At 34.4% G+C, this 12,818-nt stretch overlaps 2 protein-coding genes across 2 annotated transcripts in view; both read right to left on the bottom strand.

Annotated features, from left to right (window-relative positions):
• The window catches only part of LOC142980770 (odorant receptor 13a-like), a 2,933-nt gene extending 2,316 nt beyond the window's left edge, over positions 1-617 (bottom strand). The window contains exon 1 of the mRNA XM_076126349.1: positions 594-617. Within this exon, the coding sequence (XP_075982464.1) occupies positions 594-617 (24 nt within the window). The remainder of the gene's footprint in view (positions 1-593) is intronic.
• A 912-nt stretch (positions 618-1,529) lies between these two features.
• LOC142980630 (uncharacterized) overlaps positions 1,530-12,818 on the bottom strand; it is a 47,888-nt gene continuing 36,599 nt past the window's right edge. The window contains exon 2 of the mRNA XM_076126123.1: positions 1,530-3,266. Coding sequence (XP_075982238.1) covers positions 1,545-3,098 — 1,554 coding nt within the window. The 5' untranslated portion in view covers positions 3,099-3,266 and the 3' untranslated portion in view covers positions 1,530-1,544. The remainder of the gene's footprint in view (positions 3,267-12,818) is intronic.

A 12,818-nucleotide genomic window follows, 5' to 3' on the forward strand; every position in this document is an offset into this window, starting at 1 on the left:
AAAATGTTGGGCAGACAATCAAAAATTTATAACATTAGTATACATTTGTAATATCCTAATTAAAATCGAAACTGTTATTTGTTTGACGTTTTTAATTACTCATATGTCATCGTCATTATTAGTATTCTGAATTGGCGTATTTATAAAGTGACTTTGCAAATATGCAATTGGTTTTTAACATGCTGATTTGGCATTTTTATGCGATCAAAAGGTGACTCAGAACATTTTGAAAAGTGCATTCTGCTGTTCAGCTTTTTGGAATATAACTGTATAAAATAAGTTAGTTTTAATTTATTACTGTCTTACAAAAATACGTCGTGTAAGCCAGCTTCAGTGGTTTCCAGCGTCACTTTGATAAAATTTTGAAACTTTGTACGAGTGAAAAGTGACACTGTATAACTAATCAGATAATAGTATACGAGGCTTATAAGTCAGGCAGGGAATGTTTCTTTTTTGTATACCTACTTAATCATAATTTAGCTTATATTACTTTACCTATAATTATAGTTTCTAATCTGTTTTACTATTAAAATTTTAAATTTTTTGTTCATATTTTTTATAATTACAATCAAGACTATTTCAAAAATACAAACCGCTCTTTGAAAACTCAGTTGCATTTTCTCTAACACACATATAAGATCGTAAAACACTCACTCTTTCAGGCCTTAGAAATTACAAACTCATAACCAACAATACTATCGGCGACATCAAACAATTTTTCCTAACTTTCTCGTAGTTTCCATCTAAATTGAATCACATAGAAAACTGAGCTTCCGACATACTTGTCGGCACGTGAGACCTTTGCTATAGGAAATGACAACCTTACTTTAATAATTAAACCTAGAAAAGCGGAAGGTGTTAGAATTTCTTGCAATTATACAAGAAATCGATTCAAAGTGCAAATGTGATGATAACTTGACGCGCTCGAATCTGGGTTAGATATAAAGATAGAAAGTTTTAACTGCCAATAAAATACTCAACGCGTCGGTTAAAAGGATATTAATGATTTCAATCACAGTATATCTTTACTCTATTACTGTTGGTGTTAAAATAAATAGGTACTTTTTTCTGTTTAACTTGGTATCAATTCTGGCTTTATGTCGAATTCGGCTAGTAGGACAGTATTAATAATAAGTATGCATCAAAAATATTAAAGTAGTAACCTTGTTGCAACAAATTTCCAGCCAGTTACTTACAACGATTGCTACAAAACTCACGGAAAATTGAAACAAAAAAAATGATTGTTTACAAATTGGACATGAACTATCAACACACGTTTTCTAGTAGTTACATCACACGATGTCTTTACAATGACAATTGTTGTAGGACAAAAGCCTTTGGGCCGAGACACGGCAACGTCCGTTCATAATTCTGAATGGTAATTAAACCTGCCAATTGTTTTTACATTTGTACCTGTGCCTCTACTATTGTTCACGACAATCGCCCGTGAAGGTTCAATATCGAACATTTTCACGATCGCCATTTAAAAATAAAAATTTTAATAAACTAGAATACGTGCTCGCGTGTGATACTTTCGAATACATTTAGTTGTGACCTCTAAAATCAGTACGTGTATAACGAGGTAGTAGCCGACATAAAAACGTTCGGAGTAAAATTAAAAAAGTAAAACAATCGCAAAAAATTACCTTTGTCGTGCTCTGCATTTGTAAGAACGTCGCGATGCCCGCCCGTACGCGGTTCTTCACGCCCCTTATTGTTCCTTTAGAGCTCTTTATCGTGGACGGCATCTCCTCGTTCTTATAATCCTTAATGCCCGCAAAGTATTCCGCTTCTGACACTTCACATTCACTCTTAGCACCAACACTAACACTTTGCACATCATCAAATTGTTTCTCGTTTAGATGGAAATCGTAAAACTTGTCCGTGTCGAAGTAATGACTGCTATAGAACATTTGCTCTTGTTTCATCTTATCCTGTTGCTTTCGCTCCTCGTATGTGCTCTCGCTAATCAGTGGCGTTTTGGAGCACAAGTTCGCGGGCAGTGACTCCGTCGTGTTCTTTGACTCGCTATTAAACTGAGAAACTAGACGGAACGATGTGAGCTGTGCGCTTTCTTTTGAAATATTAGCATCCTCATTAATATTCTGGTTCGCTTCCTCGTGCTGCTCGGGCTGCGATTCGCTTTCAGTTTCGACCGTATTTAGTTTTACTGAACGGTCTCTTATGTCTTGAAGCAGACCCTGAGGTAGAAAGCTACCGTCTTTATTGTTCACTTTGCTGTACGTCTCCGGCGCGCCCGGCGATTCCGCACTCTGTTTCTTTTCTTTTTTACTATATTCGCTATGACTTTCATCTGCATGCACGCTTACGTTCAGCTCGCTACTATTCAGCGAGTCGCATGATATATTAGAATCGTTATCTTCAAAATCCACTTCGCTTTGGCTGCTCCCGTTTCTCGAGCTGATTAGCGTTACAGAGACGGCTTTCTTTATTGAACTAGATTTGGATGTCTTCTTTTTCGGTAGTGGAGGCGGTGTTCCATCGAGGTCACTGCAGGTTCCGGAGTCAAGTGTATCGCTAGGAGAGCACTGGCCGCTCGACATCACCATGTTGGTCATGGAGTTTACGAAGGAGTTGCAGTAAATGTATGGCGCTTTGTCTGTCTTCAGCAGTTCTTCGTTGTCTATAATTTTCGGTCGATTCTCGTCAACATTGATTCTTACTAAACTGTTGTTCTTCTTGCAAATGTCGTTGATTTTGAAGGTTTCAAAGTCAACGTCACTCTTGAGGTGAACGCTCGATATCTTGGGCGCCTTGGGTTTGTCGGCGTCCGTGTTTATTCTGATAGTGACCACGTGTGGGCCGTTGAGAGCGTCCGTAATAGGCGTACTCGCGGGTCGTTCTGACTGGGTCGCCGCTACGAATACCGTTGCAGATGGAGTCTTAGAATTAAGGACGAGTGAGTGCATCGAACTTAGCGAGTCCATCCGGACATCGGTAGCGGTGAACCCGTTTGTGTTCATATTTGCTTCGTCGTTTGTAATTTGTGTATAAGTAGTCGAACCTCTCTGCTTCCCCTTGGGAGGTAGAGGAGGGATGTATTCGACACTCGGGCGCGTCGCGATTTCTTCCATCATTGTGGCGGCTAATAAATTGGCATAATTAACGGTGCTTCCCGTTCGCAATGCTGGTCAGGTCCGCTCAGATAGTGTTGGATGTATAAGGCATAATGGTTCCGGTGACCGTTCGTGACTGGGTCAATAATCCGCTCAAGTGGCCTGTTTTTCTTGCTTGTTTATTTACACCTGTAAACAAAAAATAGATTGATGTTATTACTCATACTTGAGATGAACTAAATACACAAATAAGAACTCAAAGTTGGAATTTTTCTGTTACGTATTTATTGTTTAAAGTCAACAGTACTGGTACTTTAAAATAAATATCGATCGCGCAAGTAAAAATAATATCGTTGTAAAACATAACCTACATAGCAAGTTATTGAAAAGTCACGTAAAGCCTTCGAGGCGCAACGCAATAATATTAACCAAAGGTTTGCAAGAAGACATATTTTTCAATACCACGCATTTTACGCAACCGCTTACATAACTTATACTTGCAAATGTGTAGTAATTTAAACAAGTGTGTTACAATTGTTTCTAAAAAGCACGTGCTTTTCACTATATACGCACCTAATTATCTCACTACCTTATATCATAGCAATAAGGTCGACTTTCTCTTGCATTGTTCTATAACTATTTAATGTGGTAGCAAAGAGCAATCAGGTATTTTTGTGCAGGAAATTGAGTCGTAATCAAATTTTCTAATAGCGCCTCCCACGTGAGGTTGAATATATATTATTTCGAAACGAATGTCAATGGTGAACCAATTTTCCTAAAATCAGTTTGGATCGAGTTTGTCGAACTTTATTTCTTACTGTGTGATAAATCAATTGCGGACAAGAATCTTACGTCTAAAAGGTTAGATATTATTTATAGACTATTTATTTTATAAACATTATCTGCTAAAAGTTGTATTTTCGTCGTACTGGCATGACAGAAAATAATGTATTATAAACATTTCTAACGTGCTAAACTGCTATAGTATATTGTTAGAGTGGGAAAACCCTGTTATAACCGCTATTTTACTTGTCACACCTCGTAAATCAGGATTTTAAGAACATCAGACGCCTGTCACCGTATTCATTACCGCTGTATAAAAATAGCAAGTAGATAAATGCGTTGCTGGAATAAAGTGAAATCACTTCTATGTAGTAGATTATTGAAATAATATTACAAGTGTATCCCTTTTCATTCAAAATGAGTTCATTGTTTAAACCTATTGAAGTATAAAAAAATGATTCACCAGTTATCAAAAACTCAGCATATTTATTATGCTTACTTATTCGTTCATGGTATTGCTTTCTACATGTTCATCTGCTACACAATTGTTTAACGTCATGTTATGGCATCAATAATACATATATTAACCAGCATTAGCGAAGAGATATTTATCTTTCTACTCTTCTGGCTAGACATACAAAAAAACATTCAAATTATTTAGCAACAAGTTAAACTAAACGCATTAGTCACAGCATACCAACCGTGAATCCACACATTTACAAATTTACATAATATTCAGTTGATGTCTCTAAATCTAGACTAAAGTGAAAGTACGGCACATAATATTTTATATACCTAAGATATACGAGAAAGCCATATAACACATTTAACTTGGAAAAAACAGAAAATTTTATGAGACGTTTTACCGCTAGGAATTTGTTGAATCGACCCTGTGGCGTTCGGTTGTGTATCTGATTGCAGACCACGAGGTCTCGGGTTCAATTCCTATGTCGAACAGAGAAGGTACTTTTTGTCTTTTTCTAATTCATATTAGATTATTCTTAATAACCGTCCGGTTCCCAGTTTGAAACATGCCCAGTATATAAGAATAGACTCGTCCCCTATTATGTGAGACTAACACTGTTTTCGGCGAGATACGGGTGTGTTTAATACACCCCTGCCTACATCTTCTGGATACAACAGGTGGCATAATACATAATGTATGTACCTCTATGTATAAATTTGCTGTAAATTCATGACTAGCAACAAAGTCAGACAAAATCGCTTGAAGCTGTGAACTAAATGTGTTATACAATATTAATGAAATTCTATGAATATATTTTAAGTTCAAATTTATGTAACTGTTAGAAAGGTGTCGGTACGAGTCTAATTACATTAATATTAATATATCAGAATTGTACGTTTTGTTTAAGTCATCAATCACAAATTCAAAATGTATTCGCAACTTAAATAACTCTTCACTAACTACACCATTGAGTATAACGCGTTCATATCCAGTGATGCTTACCGGTTGGTAAACGATTTGTGGGTTAAGCAACTGTTGGCGCGGTCATTCTATAGATGGGTGACCGCATAGTGGTATTTGCACCGTGCTTCGGAGGGCACGTAAAAAGTCGGTCCCGGTTGTTGTCAATTAAGATAGCAGTCGTGAAGCCACGACAAAGGCCTTTCGGGTGGCTTGAACAACTTGACACCAGGTTGACCACTAACCATACGATAGAATAGAATAGTAGTGTAACAGGCGTGATACTATGTTAACACTGTATGTACGTACTTAACTCCTCACATTTTCAAAACACATTAAAAACTTTACACGTCATAACAAAATTATTTGCCGACGACAACAGTTTAATTCCTGCGTTCAATTTTCAATATATAGCAACTTGTGACGTCATAATAATAAAGTAGCAAACCTGCACAATTGCACTTAGAAATTTATTCACCTTGACCTTCTCCCTTCAAGTTCATAGTCAGTGCACTTTCTTAAGTCAGCTCACGCATAAACGTCTACACGTATTCGTTGATACGGTAAATCTAGATAATCAGATCAGACAGGATTTGCATGGACGAGTCTAGAATTTGTTATAGACTATAGGTTCTAATTTTATTTTTAGATTTTAGTTTAGGATTTATTGAAGCAGAAGAACTACTGTAAAGACTCTGATTGAATAAACTATAAATCCAGAGACTAGTATTTAAAAATACTGCCGATTATATCTCTACTAATATTATAAAAGCCGAAGAGGTTTTGTACATCTGTCTTTTTGTCTAAACCAATGAACCGATTTGGATTAAATTTTGTACAAAGATAGCACAATATAGGGACTAGGAATAGTTTTTAACCCGAATATCCTACAGGAATGGGAACTGTTATGTGGCTAATACGCCATTGATGATTATTTTCCAATTAAATAAATCTAACTAATGATAGACTTAAATAGAAATTAACAAATAACAATAATTGTCTCAATTTAAACGCTAAAGATAATCAAATTAACACCACTTAACCGCTCTTCAGAGCTTAGAACCTAAAATTACCTAAGTTATTTGCGAAAGATTTATTGCACGACAATGTTCACCGCAATAAATTGCCCGTCCTTATGATGAAGACGACTCAATCATCATTACCCGATTACAAAACTGCAAATATCATTTGTCAAAGCGTAACTTAAAAAAACACTTTCCCTAAGTACAGTTGAAAGCAAAAATAAGTATACACTAAATATCAATGAAGGTAGTAAAATTACTACTGCCTAATAACTTTCGTTACTATGCCGAATGATTAGTGGTCAACCTAGTGCCATAGTTCTTCAAAAGCCAAAAAGCCTTTGTTGACATGGCTTAACGACTCATCTTAGTAGACACCAGGGGCCCGACGTTTTACGCTCCAAAGTACAGAGACGCTTAGTTTAAATGCCGCTTAGCAGTCACCCGTCTTTAGGACGACCGCACCAACGGTGTGTGCAATTATACCTTAGTGCCTTAGTGCCTTATACCTTAAAAGCCTGATAACTTAAAAGTAGTTTAACAATCACTGCGTATTTGTTGAAAACTTATAGTAACAATTAAACTGATATTATCATACAATAAAGTGCGAATAAAAATATGGTAGTGTATTTTTACTCGTGACTGTACAAATATCTGTAAGAATTGCGATTTTCTAATGAATTCTTTATGCTCTAAACGATTTGCTTTGGCCTCTATTCGGTAGCTTGATGGCAATTATTGTCTGTTGCTATTTTTAGTTTAAAGTAGTTTGAGAGTAACAATCAACAATATAGTTAAGTTTTACTTTCTATAATTACTTTAAAGTTTTTAGTGGCTTGGAGAGATTTTTTTAGTGTCGTATCTTTTCCATAGCAACAAGAATATATATTTTTTGAAATTGAGTTCCCTTATGCAGAATACCCAGTAATGGAAGATTGACTATCTATTTTATGTAAAGTAATAAATTTATAAAATTTACCTTCTGTAACAGAGGTTTATAATACTACCGGTGAAATTTAAAAGCTAAGCAAGGATATTCGGGCTATATATTACGTTCAATCCAGTTCCGCAAAGTAAACAAAATAAATCATAGTTTCTGATATATGAATTAAACAAGAAAGAAATGAATGTGTAAAAATAAAAACAATTGATTAATGTATAACAAAAAACAACTATCTTTGCGCGGTTGTAAATGCTGATACACATTACACTGTCTCGTCCAATACAATACTCAATAACTCAATTCACGTTACGGTGGCTTAACACTAAGATGAATTGTTTAGCTCACTCAGTGAAACTATTGTATACAAACGAAAATATTAGGTAACATGTTACGATACTATCTCGTAATTGCTGTGAGAAATTTACAATTAATTTGGAATGTGATATTTTATTGTTCGTGCAAAATTTTGCTAGTGTTTTAGACAGTTGAAAGGATTTGACGAAGACAGTGTGTTAAAGAATGTTGGACCACTTTTAATATGTAATGTTTCTTCAAATGAATTTTTTACTGTACCTAGTGCGATTCTCTACAGTCGTTATTATCGAATACCGAGAGTTAAACATTTGAAATGTGTTGCAAAAATGGTTCCTACAGCGTCCGCTAGAGGCGCTGATCAGATTTTCAAAAAAAAGCTTGATTGCTATCCGGTTGTTGACAGTCGATAGCGGCAGACTATCGCGCTAATGAAAAAAAGATGTAAATACTACAAGTGCTTTAATTTGAAGCGGTAAAGAACAATGGCAAAAAAATCACTTATATTTTTTGAGCGTCTTCGAATCTGATTATTACCAATGTACTTTAATAATTATCGTATGAATTTCAGGAATATCATTTTTACTTCTGATGGCGACATTTAATAGATTAAACAAAAAGTAATAAACTGGCTATCTAAAAACGATTCTCCATTTCCATTAGATAAAAAAATGTTGCCATTCGGTACTTTGTTGTTTAATGAGTAGATATACATAATATTATGTTGTCTTTGTCTATTTAATTGTTTAAATAGCTAAATAGTCTTCAACGTGAAATATATTGTTATGACAAGTTATTAAAAACAGTGACTAATAAACTAAAAACTTCTCATTTATTTTGCTCATACAAAGATATACCTATTTACAGTCAACAGAGATATTTTAGTAGTATTATCTTTTTAAAGTATGGCAACTATATTGTCTACTTCGGTTCGATTTGATTGTTTGTCGTTGACGTTTGGTGATTTTCGGCATTGACGTGTTGTTGTGTTTTGCGATTATTATTGCTTTTTCGTACCTATTTTCAAACAACTCGGACTTACTGAGGATTTCTGCTCTATTTGTCAACCCTGCATCTCTAACGGATTTCGATTTGGATTACATCTACATGACTTCCACTGATTCATCATGGACGTTTCCCTTGCTTTTTGGATTTTGTGAACTGGTTTAATACTTCTTCAAGTATGGGAAGTCGTGTCAGACTGACTCGAATTTTGTGCGTGAATTGTAACATAGAATAGCTTCCGCTGATACCCTGATACCTCTGGGTACATATTGGTTTTGGGGCTATACCTGCTCGAAAGGTTGAGGCAGTCAACTTCACTATGATGACTATAGTAATATAGTACAATAGATGATTGGCGATACGTCAATGTTCGCCTTCGCCTGCCCCGTCGGAGAATAGCAGGGGTGATATTATGAATAAATTAACATTCAAACAATATTTGACAAAAATATTAACATTTTAATAATGTGATGATGACATAACCTATAAAAATATAAACTCAAATTACTTAGGATCTCCGGCGCGCCTAATGGAAATATTTATATATTTAGAATCAGGAATTAATGCTGCATATTATAGCATTTGTTTTATTTGAAGACGCAACATTTTAAAATTAGTGATTTTGATGTATGAGATTTTGCCATTGTTCTTTTGTACTGTATAGCGAAAAAATGTCTAGACGTGTATCTTCACGCATATCATTAATCATTTTGTCTAGTTTTTAGAGTAGTTACACAAACAACATGGCAGTGTTATAAATAACGAAAGCATATACAGATGTAGATAGGCTTAATTACTTTGCCTAAATTTATACCAGGCAGTCGAATACGGAAACTAAATGAGACTAAATTAAGTAAAACCGGAAGTTTTTTGCGAGTTAATTAATAACATGCTAAAATAAACCAGTTAGATTATAACCAAATTATTTTTAAAATTGATCTGTCTCTTAATTGAGGTGACATAACCAATACAATCGAATACATAAACATTGGATTATGACGTAAATACAATAAATTTCTTTTGAGCAAAAGTGAAAGCATTTAATTGCTTCTAGTTTATAACTAAACAATAAACTGGTTGTAAGAATAACTTGAAGCACTTCAATGAGAAATAAAATATTGCCAATTTTAATTTTTACTATATTGACTAGTTTTCTAACTGTGAACGTTTTTGATTGAGCATTTGAGTGTATCAACTAGCGAAAGTCATTTGCATAGATATTTCATTAGTTTGTTAATCATATTTGAGAGAAAAGTGGATGTGATTATGACTATCAATTTTTCAATTTCAAATCATTCTTCAATAAAAAAAATACATAACTTGAGTTTAGAGAGTTCAGTTTCAATTTCTAAGATAGTCTTCTACAGGGTACAATACTGGAGCCACACCAAAGTACAGTACAAATGTCGGTAAATATTATGGCGACGCGTCAGGTAAGTTACTATAGTACAATCTATAATTAGTTTGGAATCAATTGACCGTACAATGATATTTATTTATTCAAGTCAAAAAGGTCTAATAGTAGAGATACTGTGGGTTCAAATAACATACAAAAAATTGTCATACCAGTTAACTGGTTTAAGTGTTGCTAATCTCTAAGCTACATACTGAATACCTATATTAATTAAATCCAGAGTATACATTTTATCCATATATCGTAACCTTATCCTAAAAACATATTTAACGCCAAACACAATAAACATACAAATTTCTAGCAATTTCAAAGTACACAAATATTTTAACACCGTAGGCTTCTGAAGTTCTACTTGTTCGAGGCACTTAGCGGTAGAAACTCGGACACCTGGCAGTGAAAGTATAAACCATGCTTTGTCAACTGATGGTCGTTACGTAAACAATGATTTTGATAGTATTTGTGCAATAACGATATTATCGTTGGTAGAATTGGTATTGAATAAGAAACAATCAACAATAATGTTTTTTGTTTGTGTGATTATGTAGTGCGGTAATAAGATAAGTAATAACAAATTATTTCTAACAGTATTTCTAAGTAGAGTAGTAGTTAATGATGTATTTCTAAGTAGAGATTGTAGTTTAACTCATTACTATATAAGTGAAAAAAACTAAGGTGAATTGCGCTTCTAAATGAACGGCGATTCAAAGACGTTTGTATGTTTCAGTCCATTCGAGAGTATGACGAATTCATTGTCATAATGTTCCATAACATTACTGTGATGTTTGTAGTAGTCTGTAACTTTAAGTCCATTTGTATCCTTGTCGTTGTATGGTATCTTACCTTTTGACGGTAAAATATATTGCCCAAATAGTTGCATATCAATACATAACTTTCATAACTTCGTCCTGTCTGACCAATAGAAAATATTCAAAATATTCAACTTTCTATAAAAGGTACATCGACACGCGAAACACCTTACATTTGAATACTACGTGATTTCTGTATCAAAGTATGTGGTGCATTATACAAAATGATCAGTTGTCACGAGATGGACGTGTGAAGAAAACACTCAATAATTTCTAAGATACGTGTCGGTTTGAAGTAGGACACCGGAGCGCTGACGACATGATATCGCTATTTTAAATGATTTTTCAATTGCTTTTGACGACGGGCTCTTCAAACTTGTTCAAATCGTTTTTAGACTGAAATACATTAAGTAGTCACTTGCATATTTTTTGACAAATCATTATACATCAATCAGATCTACGGTTATATAATCAGTTTGGAAGCAGTTGTTAGTGCAAATATTTTTGATCATTAACACGAATATTGCTACAGTTTAAGGACTCTTTGTATTATTTAGTGGTCTTTAGTCCCTTTTAAAATCGACATTGTTAGACGACATACAATATATTATGATAAATGGTCGGACATCGGCTTAACTAATGATAATTGCAATACATGCATAATTAACACTAGGAAGAATTATGTTTTCATTAATCACGATGTTCACAAACTTCAAATCCTAAGCTCATGTTTACGTTAAAAGTTAATATGTTTTTTATAAAGCACATTAATTTCAAGATATCTATGATTACTATCATTATCATTCTCAACGTGACTTGTCTCAAGCATTTGAGATAAATCAACTAAAATGGTCAATTTGCCGTCACTCCGTCCGGCGTTTATGGAATATTTTAGTAATTATTACATACATCGTATGTTGTAATACCTGATGTCATACCGTCATACGAGTCATGTATAATATGTTACTGTAAAAGCCCGAACGATGGTAAATCCTAAGATTTTCCGGTATAACCTAAGATTTACCAACTCGCAATGGTAAAAGTCCGAACAATTATTTTATTTCGAATTTTTACCTATACTCACTTGATGATGTCGAGATGTCGCCGGAGCCCCGCTTCGCGGGGCTCCTCCTTCTGGGTGGTTAAAAAAAAATAACCACGAAGGCTAAGGTGGGAGCTTCGCTTCGCTCGCTCCCACCTTAGCCTTCTAACCTAACCTACCCATGTCGCTATGCCCAAAACTCCTTCTTTATAACTATGTCACAGTATATAATTATACCGTGAAATAGTTATAAACATAGTTATGAAGGAGGATTTTTTTATATATCGTAACATAGTTTTTAAACTCTGGCTTGTTCGGACTTTTACCATTGAGAGTTGGTAAATCTTAGGTTTTACCGGAAAATCTTAGGATTTACCACAGGTCGGGCTTTTACAGTAACATATACAAATCTAAAATGTTCTTACATAATTTTATTTGTATTCTGATCTAGGTTTTCGTTCTTGACATTCAGAAGTTTTGAAAAGAATTCGATTAAAGATTAGATTAAGAGTTACCTTGAGACTTTAATGAAGAGTATGACCTCTCAGGTAAAGAATCTGAAGATACGTCTCCATATTTTTATTTTGGTACAAATCGAGATATAAAAGCAGTTGTGGAGTGTGAATCCCGTAAAAAGGTAAAGTCAAAATTTTAAAATACTCGTTGACTTCATCGACCAAAACTGACCAAAATAGGAGCCAAGTTCTTGAATATAAATTAACTTCAACTAGGTAACTCAGAATTAAGCTATAATAAGCTATCTTTCTCACCTATAGTATTCATAGCAACAGCATTTTATTTTAATTCTTAACTAGAAGAATGAAAATGAAACAAAAGTAAACCTCGTTGGTTAAGGTTTAATTCAATTTGTGTCGCTACGAACACGATTGCGGCATCAAATAAAAGGTATCATTGCGATCTTTTAGGGCATGTCGATTAGAAAAAGTTCAGCTCTGTTTCAAAAGTAGGTGGGGAAAATTAAAGAAAA

Source organism: Anticarsia gemmatalis, chromosome 18 (assembly GCF_050436995.1).
Source record: "Anticarsia gemmatalis isolate Benzon Research Colony breed Stoneville strain chromosome 18, ilAntGemm2 primary, whole genome shotgun sequence".
Taxonomy (NCBI): domain Eukaryota; kingdom Metazoa; phylum Arthropoda; class Insecta; order Lepidoptera; family Erebidae; genus Anticarsia; species Anticarsia gemmatalis.